General features: G+C 47.1%; 1 protein-coding gene across 3 annotated transcripts in view; it reads left to right on the forward strand.

The window, feature by feature from the left end:
* LOC119379424 (transcription elongation regulator 1) overlaps positions 1-19,862 on the forward strand; it is a 417,021-nt gene that overhangs the window by 75,304 nt on the left and 321,855 nt on the right. For all 3 annotated transcript variants that reach the window (XM_037648731.2, XM_049411976.1, XM_037648732.2), the window contains exon 4: positions 17,402-17,552. In XM_037648731.2, coding sequence (XP_037504659.1) covers positions 17,402-17,552 — 151 coding nt within the window. The remainder of the gene's footprint in view (positions 1-17,401; positions 17,553-19,862) is intronic.

A 19,862-nucleotide genomic window follows, 5' to 3' on the forward strand; every position in this document is an offset into this window, starting at 1 on the left:
GGTTCGAAGCGAATTCGAAGCAAATAGTGATTTGGTCGAATAATTTCGAATCGAATTCGAATAGTAGATACTGCATACAGGGGTGAGACAGTTGCGCATCTTACGCATTTTTGATACGATTCCATTTTCCTGCGCCAAGCTGCTCCAAAAGCATAAAAATCGCAAAAATTGCACTGAACTGCTCTAAAACAGCCTCAAAAGCAAGAATTTTGATGCCCACGGCAGCTTCAGCTGGGAAAAAAGGCTGAGTTCACAACATGATTTTTCAAGCAGCGCCAGGAATACCAAGAAAATAATGCGTTCGCAAAACACAGAGACGCACCCAAGCATGTTCTATGCACCTTTCTAATGAAGGCCCCCATGGTGCTGCCGTAATCTCCTCTGAACTGTCGTCAATATGCGTGAGCCCGCAAAAGTGTGCTGCCATGCCCCGAGCGTGCTGTTTGTACTCGCTAGGCTGTGTGTTCTGACGTTGATGGTGCTTAACGAAAACTACTGAGTGGCATGCGTAGCGGGGTTGACTCTCAGGTTCTCTTATGTGTAGCGTGTTCCCCCGGTGATTGCTGTTTTCGTGTCAACGCTGGTGCGAGTGGTCACCTACGCGCGCGTTTGCGATTGGCGGGCATCTTGTGGCATTGACTAGCTGCATGCTACCTACCTCCGCGATGCTCTAGCGCATGGGTTCTCAAACTGGGTTCTGTGAAGGACATCTTAAGGTTACGCGAGCGGCCAGAACGAATGCAACCTGCTCCCATTTTACCTTCATTAGCAACTAATTTATTTGTTTAGACAAGCCAGTTTGCATTGCGTTTTGCATTTAACGAAGCCATCGTTAAATGCAAAATTCAGGCACTGTGCACCGTAAGCAACGCATTGCTTACGGTACACGGTGCCTGAAGCATGGCGCGGCGGGGGGGGGGGGGGGGGGGGGGGGGGGGGGAATCGCTAGTCTATGTATTCTCGGGAGTTCTACATCAATGGTGATGCCCTTATTTAGTAAAGAAAGAAGAACAGGCCAACGCACGTCGAGAGATGTTATCACCTCCCCCCGCTTTCGAAAAAGGTAGGGGTATCGCGGCACTATGTAAGAGCCGTTGGGGTTTCTCAAGTCCAGAAATGTTGAGAACCCGGGCTCTAGCGGTTTTGCACGAGAAGGTGGCAGCAGACTGATGCAAACTGCGTTTGTGTCGTCCCCCAATACAAGTGTACAGTACACTTACAACGGAGCTACTCTTGCAGTACCATTCGCGTGCATTTGACAATATAGTCAGTGCGGCGAGGTTTCTTGGCACCGGCGCTGCACTCTTGAAGGTGGTCCCGCACGATGTGGCAGCGAATAGCGGTGCATTGCGTTTTTGTTGTCGTCGTCTCTTAAAACCGTGTAGTACACTTGACGCTATGCCAACAGCACGGCCGAGCAGATAGCTGAAGGCGCTTATTGTGATGTTCTGCAGTGATTCCACTCCTGTGCCAACTGTGCCAAAGTGCGCCAAATTGGATTTACTGCGTCATCCTGATAATATCGACGGAAATTGCGCCAAACTGCGCCAGGGTCTCGGGTTTGGGGGCATCTATGGAAAAGCCGGCAATCAATGCCGGCGCGTCAAAACATGTGCAGCTTGATCTTGGGGGCTGCCAAAGTTGCAGCCACGGACCAAGAATTATTCCGCTGAATAAACAGCGCTCATGCGCCGGTCCCGAGTAAGCCACGATGCTATGCATGTCCGACACAGCTTCTATTGTGCAAGTCTGCTCAACAGCAAAACGCGCTCTGCAGAGGCTCGTGACGTCTAGGTCAATCGGTAGCGTGAAAGTGTGGCTGCGATTCATCTACTGACAAGAGCCGTGTCAAGTGCCGCACGGCACGTAATGAAAGCAGTTCTCAGTAATAACTACATGCGTGCCGCTAAAGTGTCTGTCACTTCTGTTCTGAGCATCGCGGAATGAAATCTGGGATTGCTAGCAATATATGGTACAATATCGAATTTCCGTGCTTCCCGTCCATGGAAGAGCGTTTGAATGGTGGGAATGGGCTGACACCCTTCCTCAAATATACTTTATCCATGGATCTTCATCCAGAAGAGCTTTTTCGTAATTCCTTCCACCAGCACATCTGGGTTTGTAATGGCTCTTGCGGTAAATACCCCCTAAAAGGCCCGGCCCTTTCGAGAGTGCTAGGTTCCCAATGCGAAATTTTTCCTTGTTTTTTTATTGCAATAGCAATTATATGGACACTCTTGGCACCAGCTATTTATTCAAAAAAAAAAAAAAAAGGGTGTGTATTGGTTCATGCGTGGCGCCTGCTCTTTGTAATATTTTTTTATCCTTTGTCGACCGTGCTCTTAAGAGTGTTTTAGACAAGGACCTGGTCCAGATTTTTAGATATATTGACGATTTCCTTGTTCTGATAAAACAAACTAACCACGAAGACTCTGGCACTGTAGCTGATATTTTATCTCTGTTCACGGACAACGGCAAGGGTTTAACCTTCACACATGAACTCACAAAGGATGGTAAACTGCAGTTTCTGGATCTACAACTTTCCTTACAAGCAGGTTATGCCTGCTGGATGTACTCGCCGCGTGCATGTAAGGGTCTTCTGCCATACGAGTCTGCGCACTCTAAGGTTGTGAAACGTGCCATTGCCATGATGTGTCTTGAATCATCATTAATGAAATCCTGCCATCACACAGCTAACGAGAGCTTTAATGCGCAGTTAAAAAGGTTGCAGGATGCGCGTTATCCAAGTGTGGTTGTGACGTCGGTCTCTGAAGTTTTGCTTCAGAAGCTGAAAGGCAAGCGCCAGAGGTGTAGAAACGACACAGAGAAGCCAGTAGTAGTGCCGTATTGCCATAAAGTGGCTCACAATCTTAAGAATGTGGCCACTAGGTACCAAATCCCGGTTGTATTTTCTGCCCCCCCCCCCCCCGGAAACTGTCTATGTTGTGCAGGCGTGTTTGTAAAGAAAACAAAAAGCCGCAATGTGAAGAGAGACACCAGAAGTTTGTCGAGTGCAGCGTAGGGGTGGTCTACAAGATTCCACTATCTTGTGGCAAAGTGTATGTAGGTCAGTCAGGCCGCTGTGTGAATGAGCGCCTTAAAGAACATGAGCGATCCCTGCCGACTGGTACAAGCTCACATTTAGCTCAACACTGCAAAAAATGCAATTGTCAAGCCTTGTTTAGACTAACTACTATCTTAAAAAAGAGTCGTGACACCACCGCCCGAGAATTTTAGAAGCTTTTTTCATTCAATCATTGGGGTCACAGTGCATTAGTGTGCCTTCCATTACCTTGTTTTCTTCTGAATTTTGCTTTTTGGATACGCTTTCTTGATTGCGCTCAGGTGTCCAAGGTGTGGTGGTTGTGCTCATAGGGTGCACGGCGCATGTCCTACCGGTATCTGGTTGCTATAAAGAGTGGAGTGACGCAATAAACCATGTCAGTTGAGAGTAGCGCTGTGTTCCGTCTTCTTTCTTGTGGTGTCGTTTTTTGCGCTAAAAAAGCAATATGGATGCGTGACCCACCAAAATGCACTGCTGAGCGGGGGCTTCAGCCTTTGTACCCCGCCCCCCCCATTAGGTACCTGAATCCGCCCCTGAGCCCCCCATTAGGTACCTGAATCCGCCCCTGAGCCATAGATAGGGCACTTCTCTTAGTGCAGCGGCTGTGCATCCTGAAGGAGCGAGCTGCTAGCCTATATTCATATAAAATTCCTCTTTGTTGCTGTTGGATTTACTATTTTTCTAACTTGGGATGGTTTTCGATGTTTTGCGTTCGTGGAGAGCAAATGGTTCGGCTGGGCAACATGGTAGCAAAGGCGTTGCATTCCTCTGGGCAACGCGCGAGGATTTGACAACCACCCGCAGCAGCAGAACAAGCGCAATTCCACAGTGCATTAAACCCGCATTTGTTTCGTTGATTTTTTTTCACGCACAAAATAAAAAGTTTTTTCATGTTGCCATATTAGTCTAGCATTCTTGTGGCATTTTCAGTTTAAGATTAATCCTTCAGTAACTATGCCTTGCATGAAAGGTCGGATTTCAGTTTAACGAAGTTTCAATATAACGAAGTGAGTTAGCGCTTTTACCAACTTTGCTATATTGAGGTTTAACTGTTCTATGTACCATTCAAATGGGATTAAGTTGTTTTTATTTTCTAACGTGCGTATTAGAAAGTGACATCACCGAGCGATATGGTCTCTACCCACCTTGACATAAAACAAAGTTCTGCTTCACTCAGGGAATTTTTGCAAAAGCACTCAGGGAAAACCTGGAAAACTCAGGGAATTTAGAAAATTCAACTCTGTAGACACCCTGCAAGACTTTCAGGGCATTTTTATTCAGAAGCACGGGATGCTGCTTTTTCCACAGCAGTCACAAGTAGCTCCAATAGACCAATTTTTTTTTCGAAGCAGTCTGCCCTCTCTTTCTTGGCCTGCTGAAATTCATTTAGCAATGCTTGCAGTGATGTGCCGTCCCTTTTCCTTTTTCTGACTGATGCTTCCCTATTCCCTTCATTCGAAATTGTAGCTGTTGCAGGGCTTCGGACGGACTCGTCATGTGACAGAGGTGCAGCTGGCTCTGTGCAGCTGTTCTCGTCGATGTCAGGACACATGCTGAAAAATAAAGTACTGTATTAAGGGGGATAACTTTTCTTCAGCAAAAATAAAGTAACGGCACCTGCTGTGCTTTTCTATTATGGCTCCAGGCCTCATTAGTACAGTAGGACTGATGTGGTGCTCTTTCTCAAGTACATCACTTAGCTATCTAAGAAAAAAAAGAAAAACGTATTATAAATATATAACCAGTTAAAAAGTTTGACAATTTGTAACTGTGAAATGCTCGACAGTGCTCACTCTTCATAGTCGCAGAGAGCTCTTGAGTGCCCGATGAATTCTTCACCTTTGTCTTGTTGTATGAGCGCTCTAAACTTTTTCCACTTATTTTGCACTTTCACTTGCGTGATTGCAGCCAAGAATTCGGGCGATATCATGTCTGCAATGGCTTGCCACTTGGCCTTTTTTGTCCTGTGAGAGAATTAAGAGATAGGCAACTTGAGCACAAAATAAGTCAGCGGGGTATGCTCGAAGGTGTTACAACAAAAGTTGTGACTAAACGTTTTTTTTTTGTTGTTAATGAACCGAGTGCAACTTGCTTAAATCCGCCTTTCTTAAGTAAGGTGGCAAATTGGGCTAGTTGGAACGTACTCGCCATGTTCAGCGCAAAACAGGAACACGAAAACACAAGGAAGTGCACGACACAAGCGCTGTCTAACAACTGAAATTTTAATGGAAGAAACGTGTCATATATAAGCACACAGAAAAAAACCGCAAAAAAACCACAAAAGAAAAAAAAAACACAAAAACCAAACAAAATTCTTATCCCCCACCAGGCATGTACTCATGTATGCTGTAGATAGGTAATCTCAGCTTCTGTGAGAGCGATTGAAGGCTGGCTCACGCATCTGTCTCTTGCTTTTATAATTTCAAATGCTTCAGCAATTTCACGCATCAGCAATTGCTTCAGCAATTTCACGCGTCAGCAATTTCACTCGTCATAAAGAAAGGCCTGGAAGGCCTTTCTTTATGACGAGAGGATTTAGCTCCTTATATTTTCCAATGAGGAACCGAATCCTCTGGGATGTCGTCAATATAGTGCTCCACGTTATTAAGACCATGCTAAACTCTCCTCATCAGTTTTGTGAACATGGCTGCCGCGGTCTTGAGTCCAAATAGCATATACTTGAATTGAAATAGTCCTCGTGTACATGAAAACGCTGTCTTTTCTTTGGATGTATTCTCCATAGGTATCTGCCAATACCCCTTGGCCAAATCTAACTTCGAAAAGAACCTTTTTCCGCCGACCTTTGCAAAGACCACATCCACTCTCGGTATTGGTTCCGAGTCAGCCAAGAGTATGTTGTTTAACCGTCTAAAGTCCACACAAATTCTGTTGGAACAGTCGGGTTTCTTTACTACACCCAAAGGTGCGTTGTAAGGTGATGTCGACCTCTCTATAATACCAAGGCGGAGCATCTCATCTACCTCCTTTTCAATGGACTCTTGTACCACCAACGGCAAAGGGTACTGCTGGACGTAAACTGGCGTCGTATTGGTACAATCTAGCTTGCATTCAATGACATCGGTTATCCCTGGAAGGTCAGAGAATAATTCTCCATATTTCTCGTATAGGGTTCGAAGTTTCGCTGCTTCTCTTGTCTCCAGCGCTGGATTGATCACAACCTTCTCCAGCCCCATGCTCTTCTTGTAGTTGCAAGTTTGCACTTCAATGTCGTCTTTCTCTTCTGTCACAACCATACACGCCACTTCTAATCCTTTTGGCTCATTTCTCTCCTCATATTTTTTTAACATGTTTATATGAAATACTTTCTTGGCATTGTTTACCAACAGTTCGTAGTCTACTTCGTTCTTTTTCTGTGTAACCTGGAATGGGCCCTTCCACTGCATCAGCAGTTTATTTCCATCACTGGGTAATAATACGAGAGCCTTGTCTCCCGGTTTCAGATGCCTTGACACAGCCTTCTTGTTATAATATCCCTTATATCGTTCCTTTGCTTCACTCAGACTTTGATGCGCTAACTTGCATGTTTCCTCAAGCTTCTTTCGCAGTTCTAAGACGTACGTATAAGTCGTCTTAACGTCGTTGTCAAGGTCTTCGTTTGCCCATACATCTTTCAGCACCGTTAAGGGTCTTCTGACCGTGCGACCATACAACATCTCAAAAGGTGAGAAGTTAAGGCTTGCTTGCGGCACTTCCCGGTATGCAAACAGTAGTGCTGGCAAGTAACGATCCCAATCAGTGGCTCTTTCTTGGCACATTTTCTTAACCATGTTCTTTAAAGTGCCATTAAATCTTTCGACGAGTCCATTGGACATGGGGTGATACGGCTTAGTTAGCATCTGCTGAATTGATAGCAGCCTATTGAACTCCTTCATAAGTTCAGATGTAAAATTCGAACCTCTGTCGCTTAGTATTTCTTTTGGGAGACCGTACCTAGAGAACATCTCTAGTAAGGCTTCAGCAACATGGATTGCATCTATACTTTTCAGTGCGATGGCTTCTGGATATCTTGTCGCCATGTCAACCATCGTGAGAACATATCGGTTCCCTTTGGTAGAAGCCGGCGTGATTGGACCTATGATATCCATTGCTACTCTTTGGAATGGTACTTCAATGATTGGCATGTTTCCCAAGGGTGCTCGGCCTATTCGTCCTTTGGGAAAGGTCCTCTGGCAGACGTCACAAGACTTTACATATCTCTTCACTTCGCTCTGTAGACCCGGCCAAAAGAAATCCTCAGTGATCTTCGCAACCGTCCTTCTTATTCCCTGATGGCCTGCCATAATGCTGTCGTGTGCCAAAGTAAGTACCGCTTGTCGTAGATACTTTGGTACGATCAACTGCAAAGCTTCCCTTCCTGACGCAAACCAGCATCTCCTATACAAAAGTCCATTTAGTCGCTGATATTCGTGAACACTCCTACTTTTTCTTTTCGGGGTTGCATTTCTTTGTTTGTCAAAGCATGCTTGAATGGACGCATCTTCCCTTTGCATTTCAGCAAACTCTTGCGGCGTGACCTTTAGTACCTCGACTGCAGGCACTTTCAGCGCAGCTAACGGCCGGTGTGTCTCTCTTCTGCAAGATCTTGTTGTCACAGCCAACGATACTGCTTGGACAGGTACTCCGCCCCCAATCTTTATTGCTTCATCGTCGTCCTTATATTCGCCATGGACTTCCGACTCCCTCTGAGGCAGTGCTGTTGCTCTTGCTCCTGTACTCCTCCACGTTGGATCAGGCTCATCCACTTTCCTGACGCCTGGTAGATTACCCGATACAGTCAAACCTCGTTAATACGTACCCGCTTTAAACGTACTAACGGTTAAAACGTAGCTGCGACGAATCCCCGACAGAGTCCCATAGAGCCCAATGCATTCGCTGATCGCTTAAGCCGTAGTGGTTCGCCCTGTGCCTACCGGTTAGTGCGTACCCTGCGTACCGCGATAACTTTTTGTGCCATAAAATTTTACTGTGCTGCTCAACTTCCTGACGCCAGAATGTGCCGCCAAAGGTCTTCCGCCTTTTTGAGAAGTGCGCAGGTCAGTCAATCCCCGATTCCGACTTCCGCGCGATTGCGGCGACGCCTTTGTGGGTAAGCATTGGGAAAGAACGAAGGCGAGGTGGCGGCCACCGACGAACGCGCCGACATGACTTATCGCCGACAACCTTATCACAATAAGTATCTTCAGCTATCTGCTCGGGCACGCGTGCGGCGCAGCGCTACTTTTTAAGCCTACTGCACGCTTTTATTAGGCGACAACCTGAACGCGCTGGGCCGCCGATCGCTGCCGCTTCGTTGTGCGCGGCCGTCTTCAAGGCTGAAGTTGAATTAATGGCACAAATGCTCGGGTAGGGTCGAAGAACTTCAGCCATGTACCAACTAGCCCGACAGCAAACGCTACTAAGCCGTCATAAGGCGCGCACCGCTTTGTAGAACCGAAAGCAGATCGCTGTTGCGTAGTTAGCGTTGCGGGTCGCGGGCGCCGAGAAACCTCGCTGCATTGACGCTATCACACTAAACGCACGTGTACGATACTGCAAGCGTAGCGCGGTTGTAACCATACTGCAGGCTTTTATTAGGCGACCACACAACGCGCCTCCGTCCGCTGCCAGGACCGCTAGAGCATCGCGGAGTGCGCATCGCTTGCATGAAGCTCGTCATCGCTGCGTTAACCGAACAAGCTACTCGCCGCATCTGTGCACGATCTGGAGCGAAGTGGGTACGAACAACATTCCCACGATAAATGCGCGCGTGCGGCACAGCAAGCGGCCCGGTAGTGACGGCGTGAGCCGAGTAGGCGACGCGCTGCACGCAACTAGCCGGGAGACGATCGGCTCCCGGCTCCACGCGGCCGTACCGCGTTTCACTGGAACTGTGTCAGTTTTCGTTTAGTGGCAGATCGCGGTTAAACGCACGCACATATACCGCGGAAATCACACTGTCCCTTCTGTCGCTATGTCGGTCACTGCGTTGACCACGTATCCCGGACCCTGCAATAGTTTCGAAATGCTCTTCGGCGTCGCCACTACGCGTTATCGGGCGGTCGTGCGAGTGTGCCAGGATGTTTTCTCCACTTTGGAAAAAAGAAAGAAAAGGCTTTGCGGTGGGTACTTTAGGCAATATTTGCTGTGGCACTCTATTTATTTGGGCAATGGCGCACGCTAGGAGATGCAAATTTGTACTTGGTGTTTAATGCGTACTACCGTTTAGTGCGTAGTTATGCCGCGTTCCCGGCAGGTACGTATTAACGAGGTTTCATTGTATGAGGTCGTAGAGTGGTTCTTCGACACACTTGACTGTAATCCAACCACTGTAATAAGGCGTTGACACCTGTATCTTGGCTTCCGGTAAGCGTCGAACTGTGCTGTCAACCAGTGTAACAGATGACATTTCACCTTTCATATGTTTTTCGCGCACCAAACTTCGTCTCACCAAGGCTATATTCGTGCCGTTATCTCGAAGCACCCAGACTTGCGTTCCGTACACCTCTCCATAAACAACCGGTAGATACGGTGTTTCATCCCTTTGCTCAGTGCTGTCTGTTCATGTTGTCTTTGACAGTTCTGTTATCAGGAGCTTTCTTGTCCAAATCCGTCATGCGTGGTACTGCTTTCTTCATCGGGACTGCACAAGCAGCTTGGCCCTTGTTCCGTATTTGGCAATCTTCAGTGCGATGCCCTTTCCGTTTACAGTGTTCGCAAAACACCTGCATCTTACTGTTGTCTCCTCCGAAACGACAGTCCCGGGCACGATGACCGACACGGTTACACAAGAGACACCTCAGCATTTTAGGTATAGCACCCGCCATTGCTTGCTTTTCCCCACCTTCCATTTTATGGGGATTTTCCTTTGTTTTACTTAAGGGGGCACACTGGTCTTAGAGATGAAAAATCATGGAAAAAATCAATTTTCTGAATATAGTATTTTCGTAACATACAGGCATTGTCGCAAATGCTGACCAAGTTTCTTACACCTTGGATTGATATTTCAGCCCTAACAGCAATTTATATCGCCAAAACAAGCTATATTTCGATAGAGAAAAAGCACAAAAATTGGGCTTTTATATCGATATGCTGCTTCTGAATGACGTGTGCTGCAGCAGTAGGCATGCAGTTATGTCCCTGGTGGAGACTAATCATCTAACAAAAGTATTTCATTATCTTCCATTACATTAGGTTCAAGATGAGCTTTATCTGTTTTCTTGCATTTTCTCAAAACAAGCTTTTACTCACCCTGCTTGTTTGGGGCAACAATTGCTCAAGTTCTAGAATAGCTACAGCTGTAACGTATTTTGCTGTATGAAGCTAAATGCATAAAGCTTGAAATGCTGCAAGCAAATTCCTTCTTTTCTTCTTCAGTAATTTTTTAAACTGCCTGTGTTCTTCATCGTTAGTAGCTGTACTGTAAATGCTAAATTTCAATTGGCTGCTAAATTGTTAATTGTTGTTGGATTTGAAAACTGCTTGCAGCAGTTCAATTCTTATTCATTCTGCTTTCCACTTATGCATTAAACATAACTTTCTGCCCAGTTATTATTATCTATTGTCTCACCAAATAATAGTAATTAATATTGAATTATCTCAATAATTATTTGAGTCAAAGAAAAAATTAATCAGCACAAAGAAATACATATATATCTGTGCTTTTTAATTGAATCTGGTCAGGAAATGAACAAGATAGCCCCAGGTACCATGTTCCCCCCTTAAGTTGTTGGAGCCTTGCGCTTCAAGAAATTGATCAGCACACTCAGCATATTCATCGAGCCGCTTCAATGCTCGTTCTTTAAGGAAAACACTCAGGTTTGGACTACAACAAGTCAAGAATTGCTCAATCACGATTGTATCTCGGACACCTTCATATGTCTTCTCTGTGTCGGACATTTCTATCCATCTCTCAGAATAGTTTGTTAATCTACCAACAAATTGTTTACCCGTCTCTGCGTCTTCGGGTTTACATTTTCGAAATCTTTCTCGAAATCCTTCAGCTGTTAACCTGAATCGTTGAAGCAGAGCCTTTTTGACCTTGCCGTAGTCCATAGACTTGGACGCTGGCATTCTTCCAAACACACTCAAGGCTTCGCCTACTAAACATAAACTCAGTGCTGTCACCCACTCGCGTCTCTCCCATCCTTGACCCACCGCGATTCTTTCAAAACGGTGCAGATAAGCATCCAGATCATCCCTTTTATCATCAAAGGGAGCCATTAGCTTCCGCGGACAAATGCTCTTTGCTCTAGGAATCTCCTGTACCTCAGATACGGATGACCTACTCTCATCATCTCTTACGTTGGACGCGTCTGCTAATCGCAACTTTAAGAGCAGAATCTCTTTCTCCGCTTCACGTGCCTCGCGAGCTTCCTTTTCCGCGCGTTCAAACAAGGTTAGCGACTCCTCTTGGCTGAGTCCCAGCGCAGTAGCGATTCCCAACAATTTTTCGTAATCCATGCTCCCGTGCTGTGAGAGACCAGTTGGGTAGGATAATCAATCCTGGCAGGCTCGCCAATATTTTGTCATGGTCTCTAGATGGTTAGACACAACACAGGAACACCGAGGATAACGAAAAAATGCTTTATGTGAAAAAAACCCACTAACCTATTTACATAAGAAGTAGTGAAAAAGGCCCGACTATATAAACAAACATCCCTTGTGCACACTATCCCAAACCTAATAAAAATATTTAGTTTCATCACGGGTTACTGGTGTTGACGTGGCAGCTCCGGTACTGAGGCGACGATTTGTCGTGTCCGCGAAGTGCGTTGCTTCACCGGAGCACGACCGTCTGTTGCACCGTCGTGTAGCTGCAGTTGCCCGTCACTGCCGCGTCAGGTACTTGCATTGGCTGTCCCACTCGTCGTCCGGTGCGCGACCCACGGAGCATAGCCGCAAAACATCTGTGCGTCCTCAGGAGCAGGGTCTCGCTGATGCGAGCTGGTCGCCCTCCTGGTCACTCCTCCCAGGTCACAGTGCGTTGCTGCGAAAGCTGGGGTACAATTCCAGGAGCTGTGCTGACGGACCTCAGGTGAACGCCTTGCCTCGACCACCGCTCGTCCGAGCCTCCGCCCGTTCCAAGCGCACACTGCCTTCCTTCTCCTCGCGGGCCACGTCGCCTCTTGTGCCTGTTCTTCTCCCTCATCTTCTTTGCGTTCTTTATTCAATTCTCCTTCAATGTATGGTCTTCTTCTGTCTTTACTCTATATTTCTTTGTTTGACATCTGTCATTTCTCTCATTTCTTCTTCCTCTACTTCTCCCTCTTCTGCCACAAGTTGACAGATTCATGACAGCCCTGTCACATGGGTACCCACAAACTCCGTTTAACTCCCTTGTCTTTACGTCGACAGAGATGTGGGGTCTGTGTCACACGGTCTTCCTTACACCAAGGAAGTTAAATGGAGCATTTCACAAAGGGAGTTCGGTGATCTCCATTAGTGGCGGAATGGAGTACTCTCGTCCCCAGTAATCTGTAGTTACATAAAAAACTGCAAACACAAAACAGCCACAGTCAACAGAATAATGAATTTTATCAATATTAAACGTTCTTTCACTGCATAATCCATTAGTAACGTACGTTTAACAAAAAAAAAAAAAACGTCACAAGTGCACATGCTCTCCGCACCATGCCTTGCGAAAAACTGTCGTGCCACCATTTTGAATAAGTGTCTTCAAGTCCACGCACACCATTGTGTTTACATCTGTGCATATTCTGTTCTTCTTGTTATTGCCTATTGTTCTTCTGCATATTGCTCCATTCTGCTTCAACATTACCAAAAGTCGTAGCAGTGAGCAACGCAGGTTCTTTCTTCTTCGTCGACCCCAGCGGTTGTGCCAGCAGCACATGCAAACGGTTGTGACCCATATGCAGCAAGGGGCTTCGTAGGCTGAACGTGAGACCTGTGCTCATCCAATATTGGGAAGGAAAACGTGATGTAGGGGGTAGTGCAACTTCAAAGAAATCGATAACAACTGGCGTTGTGTTTGACAGTCAACACATAGCAAAACAAACGTACAGTGTTGCCAGCACTCCTGTCAACTTGACTGCCAACATACTTTTTTTTCTATAAAGCCGGCATGGCACCCACAAGTGACTGGATGAGGTTTGAAGGGAGGGAGGGAGAGGGGGGAGGGAGAGGAAGGGGAAAGGGCATGACCGTGCGTGGGCCCACGGCTGCAAGAACGCTGGCTCGAGGCGGGCACGCCTGCACACACAAATGAGTGCTCGCTCTCGCCTTGCAGTCGCCGGGGCTTCGAGCGCGCCATGTGCGATGCCGCTGCTTCACGCTCCGTCGGCAGCGGGGCAACCGCAGAAGAACGTGCGGCTCCTGCTCGTGCCAAAATGACAAAATTCGGGGCAAAATACCTAGGTTGTCGGCGGCGAAAATTCGTTATATTAAGGGTGTCTCCCCCTGCCACTTTGTTACATAGAGGTCACAAATACATGGCTTCTATGGAGTAATGGCGGGGAATACAAAAACTTAGCCATATCGAGGAATTCGTTGTATGGAGGTTCGTTATGGGCAGGTTTAAGTGTAGTATCATGCATGCTCCTCTAGTGCGAAATAAAGTCTAATGCTCCATCTATTTTGAAATGCAGTGATTCCACTCCTGCGCCAACTGCGCCAAAGTGCGCCAAATTGTATTTACTGCGCCATCCTGATAATATCGACGAAAATTGCGCCAAACTGCGCCAAAATCTCGGGTTTGGGGGCGTCTATCACCGGCAATCGCACCGCCGCCGCGTCAGAGCATGTGCAGCTCGATCTTGGGGCTGCCAATAAAGTCGCAACCATGGACCAAGAATTATTCCGCTGAATAAATAGCGCTCGTGCGTGCGTTCCGAGTAAGCCACGATGCCATGCACGGTGCCGACGCAGCATCTGTTCTGCAAGTCGGCTCGACAGCAAAACGCGCTCTCCACAGAGGCTCGTGACGTCTAGGCCTATCGGTAGCGAGAAAGTGCGACGGCGATTCATCAGCGGACGTCGTCTGTTCCAGAAACGCTGCTGATAGCTCGTTTCAGGCGTCGCACGGCACGTAAGGAAAGCAATGTTCAGTAATAACTACATGCGTGCCGCTAAAATGTCTGTCACTTCTGTTTCCGGACATCGCGGAATGAAAGCTGGCATCGCTCGCAGTAGATAGATGGGATAATATCGAATTTTCCTTGCTTCATGTTTATGGAAGAGCACGCGAACGGTGGAAACGCGTTGACACTTTTCCTCAGATATACTTTTTCCATGGATCTTCATCCAGAAGAGCTTTTTCGTAATTCCTTCCGCAAGCACGTCCGAGTTTGTAATCACTCTTCGGTAAATACCCCCTAAAAGGCCCTGCCCTTTCGAGCTCACGTGCTAGGGTTCCAATTCGAATTTTTTGCTTGCTTTTTTAAAAATGTCATCTCATTAGTAAAAGCATATCTCCTGGTCGGAGCAGCCGCAAATACGCAGCTGTCAGTAGTGGGCTCGTCGCTGACGGCCCACAGTGAAGTGGCTACGCCATGTTACACGTCGGCCCCCCGCTTTCAGGGGTCAATAGCTAACAATTAAAAAAAAGTCAAGGGCGAAGCAATGAATGCGATACCAAAAAATTGTATTGTTAAACGAAGTAAGGCTAGCAGTTAACTCTTTTGGATCCGATCTCGCGTAACGCAACAAAACGCTGGTTTAAGGGAATATGGCCGCTCCTGGAACCGAAGCGTTTTCTTGCTCTGAGTTCTCTAAACGCGCACAGCAAGTTTACGAGTCGTCTCCTGATGCTTCGAGATAGGGCGCGCGCAAGCGACTGCGCCCTTAGAACGATGCGTTCCCCCCCCCCCTTTTCTCCCCTGGCGTCCCTTCATGCTCCTTACGAAAGACGGGCGGGGGCGTTTCGTCTCTGTTTGATAAGCAATTGACGGCAGGCCCGCACGCGGGAAGATGGTATCTCATGCGCTGTCCGTGCGACGGAGACAGACGGCAGGCTAGTTTAATCTCCGCTTCAGCCGCGTTCGTCGCCAGCGCTCGCGAGCTTTTACCTGTGGCTAGAATGCGCGTGGTGATGTTATTAATTTGGACTTTATACGGAAATTATGGCAACGGCGACAGCAAAAGTCCGCCGAGAGTGTCCATATAATTGCTATCACAATAAAAATTTTAAAAAAGTTGAGGAGCCATTTCACTCTGTGAAGTGGATGATAAGCGAAGCTGTTTCGCGCATGGCACAGAGGTGACATGGTGGAGTACAGTTTGGTATGTAAGGCCAGGCTGTTAACGTTCAATACGCAATATTAATGCGAAAGCCTTAGATGCTTTATCAAACACGAAAATTGACCATCGGCGGCGTCAATCGATTGATGCTAAAAATAATCATCATGTGATGGCGTCATCATCATGTCATAGATCGTCAAAACTTGTGACGTCATCATGGCGTCATATATCGTGATGTCACGTGATGACGCCATCACATGACATCGTCACTTTACACTGCTTCCGTGATCGGTGCGCCGATCATGGAGCTAGTGCAAAACCAGGTGAGGTGCAGAAAGCTTGCAGAGAGGGAGGGATAGGATCTACCCATCGATCGAGAAGAACCTGGCTTTCGCCTTGGAGTTGTCTTAGGGGAATGCATCAGGAACAGTGCGGCTCTTTGGCATTGAGGCACTGCTGTACATCACGATGTTTGTCTATCATGTCTGCCGATAACCACATAGGTGTATTTAGAGTGTTATTTCATGAAGTACAATTTTCTTGACCCGGTATTCTGTTTATTTGCTAGTGTCGAAAATAATCGCCGAAGAGGTTAATCTAGAACACTCAACTGCATGAGCCCTTATTTTTGCATTAGCGAGTGAAATACGCAGTTCTCCTGAGCATAGGCGTGCGCAGGGTTCCCCATCAGGGGGGGGGGGTCATCGCAGCGCCCCCCCACCCCCACCCTACTAAGTCAATGTATGGGGCAGATTTTGCGCCCCCCCCCCCCCCTCTTAGGTGACTAGAAAGGTCAATGTACGGGGCAGATTTTGCGCCCCCCCTCTTAGGTGATTAGGGGGGGCGGCCGCCCCCCTGCCCCCCTGTGCGCACGCCTATGCTCCTGAGATAATTTTTTCCATGAGATTTGCAATGAATCGAAATATTTCTAGGCTTCATAAGAGCCCCATAATAATATTCAGGTGCTTGAATGTTAATGCAATATGCTTCTGTAGTGCACTCCAGGATGTAAAATTCGCTGCTCCAGAGTGCTCCCAGATGCAAAATTATCTGCTCCAAAGGGCTCCAAGATGAAAATTTTGCTGCTCCAAAGTGCTCCAAAACGGAAATTTTGCTGCTCAAGAAATTGCTCCAAATCAGAAGTCCTAGGTAGCATCACTGGAAATGGTAATTTAGCTGCTCCCTGCCTCCTCGTGGACACATTCTGTCACTTCCACCCCTCTTGATGTTTGAAATGTGTTTTCAAACACTTGCTGGGCTATAAGTTATAACTGTTAAAAGGGTCTTTAAGCACTTGCTAGAGTCTTTGTCTGGGCAAGTTGGTGCGACATTTGCAAAATATAATAGCACGAAGGACGGGATAAAGACACAAAAACCACAGGACGAGTGCTGACTACCAACTGAGATTTATTTGATGAAAGTGCCTTCTTTATAGTGTCACATGTCACTACCGACAACATGCCCCCCCTCACGAAACCAGTAATATCACCAATCATGAACGCTATCTCATAACAAAACCTGAATCAATGCACAGTTAACAACCGGAACAGCACCCACAGATTATACAGATGCGCATGGCAACTGTCGAAGCACGCTTAAAGACACATTATCACAGTTTAACATGTAAATGCACACATCTCTTTAAAACACTGTGTTGCGCATGCTCTTCCCTATCAGCACAGAAAGCAAGATGTTACAACGACTAAAAACGTGGCAGCTGGAAAAGACGATGAACCCCTAACAACCGCAAAACCGAGAGTGCTCTGTCATACAGAAGATGATCACCAGAAGAAACCCAGCCCTGTCTAATTAAAACTTAAAAGGTTGTTCATACATGGCCTTCCAAAAAGGCCATCTCGTCTTTGGAGAGAAATAAGGAAGGTTCGCTAACACATTGATCGCCAGCTTTGTTGATAAGAAACGCCTCTATTATTTCTCTCTCCAATTTGTTGCTCGCTCTTTTTAAAAAACTGCTTCTCTGATTCTGTGGTGCACAACCACACCTGCGGCAATGGTCCGCCAGGTGCCCTGCTTGTTCTGCTTGTGTCTGTGTTCTGTCGCATGATGCCGTGTTGTTTGATGCCTGTGATGATGCCTGTGTTGTTTTATTAAGCATGAACTGGAATGGCTCAATTTGTGCAGGCATACTACTATAACGCCCGCACTCGGGAGTCTGCTTGGAATAAACCAGAGGGACCTGGTATCAAAGTGCTAAGTCAGGAGCAGATTGAGAGCATGGCAGCTGCTGCAGGGGTTGCTCCTGGTGTGAGTCTTGCTAATAATGCTGTGCCAGGTAAGTGCTGCTTCTGTCTTTCCTTTGGTCACCTTGGTACTGATAACTTTTCTTAGTAATATATAGTGACTTATGAAGACATTCGAGTGCCATGAAGGTTGTATCGTGATGACTGGATTGAACAGAAAGAATGTAAAAAAAAGAAAGGGAGAAAAGAAGGGTGGTCAGGATGGCAGTTGCTGTTACCCTTTGAGGGTTTACGCCGTACATGTACGTCATTGCCTGTAGTTTAAAATATGTGCCTTTTTTGATCATTTCTCTTGCTTGGCATGTGCTGCCACACTTCGGGAATACAGGCAACTGCTGATTTTTCGGACACCCGATTTTCCGGACATGCTTGAAACTTTGGACACTTTCGCAGCACCGTCACCAGCCCCATAGACGTCAATGTATCAGAACGTCCGAAATTTCGGATGCTGAAACTCTACCGCGCCCGATTTTTCGGACTTTCTGCCCAAATTCGAGGTCTGAAAGGCATTATTTGAAGCCCCCACGTCTGTCATCTCGTAGGTTCGAACCAGCGCTTTCGCGAGTCGATCTGTTTGTGACAGTAGCAGAGTCCGAAAGTCAGCTTTGCTGCAATGCCGAGGCGTTATGGGGTGAAGCAGACCAGAAATTCAAAGGGGCCGCTATCACCGCGCCGTGCGGCGATGTCTTTACGGATAAGTAGCGGAAATGCACGGAGGCGGGATCACGGCAGCTGGCAAACGTGCCTGTATGGCTTAATCGCTGACAACCCTTACGATAAGCATCTTCAATTAACTGCCCGGTAGTGCATGTGGCCTAGCGCAGTTGTATGCATACTGCACGCATTTAATAGGAGAGAACCCAAACGCATCACGCCGCCATTCATGCTGCCTCTTTGACGCGTTGCCTTCAACGGCCGAAACCAGCTCGCCATTGCCGCGCCCGTGTGCGGTCAGGAACAAAGTGCGCATCGCGAACCCTTTCATGATAAATGCTTGCGTATGATGCAACAACAGTATTGTGATGGCGTCAGCTTAGTTGGCAATGTGCTGCACACAACTAGAAACGATCGGCTTCGCATGGCAGCAAATGCTGTGTATCGGCGGAGATTCGGTGATGTGTGTACGCATCGTTTATGTGTGCACATGCATAGAGGAAAGCCGGACGAGTCGTCCGCTCTCCCGCTACAGTCTTTGTGTTCCGCGTCATCGTTTCCAAACGCTCCATGCAAAAGAGCCGTAATCTATCCCGCACTTTGCTGGTATCAGCGGTGCTCATCACGAGATACAAACTTGCAAGTGGCGGCTGGCACGCAGTTAGGCACGGTTCGCGACAGGTACCGAATGTATTTGCGAGAGCCTGGGCACACACCAAAATGCCTGATAATTGTACTTGGAGGCATTAATTAAAGCTACTTTGTACATGGCTGTGGCGATTTGACCGCTTGAGCAAAATAAGAAAGCAAGAATTCGTTTTTTCGGACTGCCCGATTTTTCGGACGATTTTGCGGTCCCTAGGGAGTCCAAAAAATCGGACGTTGACTGTATGTGGAATTTTTTTCTAGCGCCGATGCCTCTGTTTCTTTTTTATGCTCTATTACAGTGGTGCGCCGGCTAGTTTCGGTTTCATCCTTCGGCCGGTTCCCACTTATTGCTCCCTCAAAACTGATAACATTCAGGTTTAGAATGTTTCAAAAGGTGACAGATTTGTTACTAGCTCGTTTATTGCTCCCTGGTAAGCGATTATGCCCATTTTCGTGGATGCGTTGACTGACAAATGATGCCGCTGGGGTTGCGTTTTCTGTTTTGGGGCCTCGCAAAAAGCACTTCCGCTTCGTTGGTGATAAGGTGAATGATAATGTCGCTCCTTCAATGGATGAATGGATGTCGCTCCTTGATCGTCATCGGAGTCTGAACTCGTCAAAAAATCCTCATCTGACAAACTGAAATCCAATGAATCAGAATCTGATTCAGCACTTGGGGAATAGTCCGCATCGGAAGAATCGCTGCTCGACTCACCGGCAGCAGAGCAACTGGCGCGCGCTTCCATAGTGTAAGCGAACTGCGTCAGCGCACGGAAGAAAACTCTATGGTTGTGCGCCCGTCCGGAAAGCAAAACGAGTGACCTTCGTCTTATCGCCAACAAAACGTAGTTAGTTTTTCCTAGACCCCAAAACAGGAAACGCAGTCACGGCGTCGTCGTTTGTGTAATTTAGCGCCACACAGAAACAGATGTAATTGCACCCGGGGAGCAATAAACGAGAGAGTAACAAGCGGTCACCCTTTGAGAGATAAGAAACGAAACAGCCATCAGCTTTGCGGGCGTAAGAAGCGAAAACCACCC

Source organism: Rhipicephalus sanguineus, chromosome 1, assembly GCF_013339695.2.
Source record: "Rhipicephalus sanguineus isolate Rsan-2018 chromosome 1, BIME_Rsan_1.4, whole genome shotgun sequence".
NCBI lineage: Eukaryota > Metazoa > Arthropoda > Arachnida > Ixodida > Ixodidae > Rhipicephalus > Rhipicephalus sanguineus.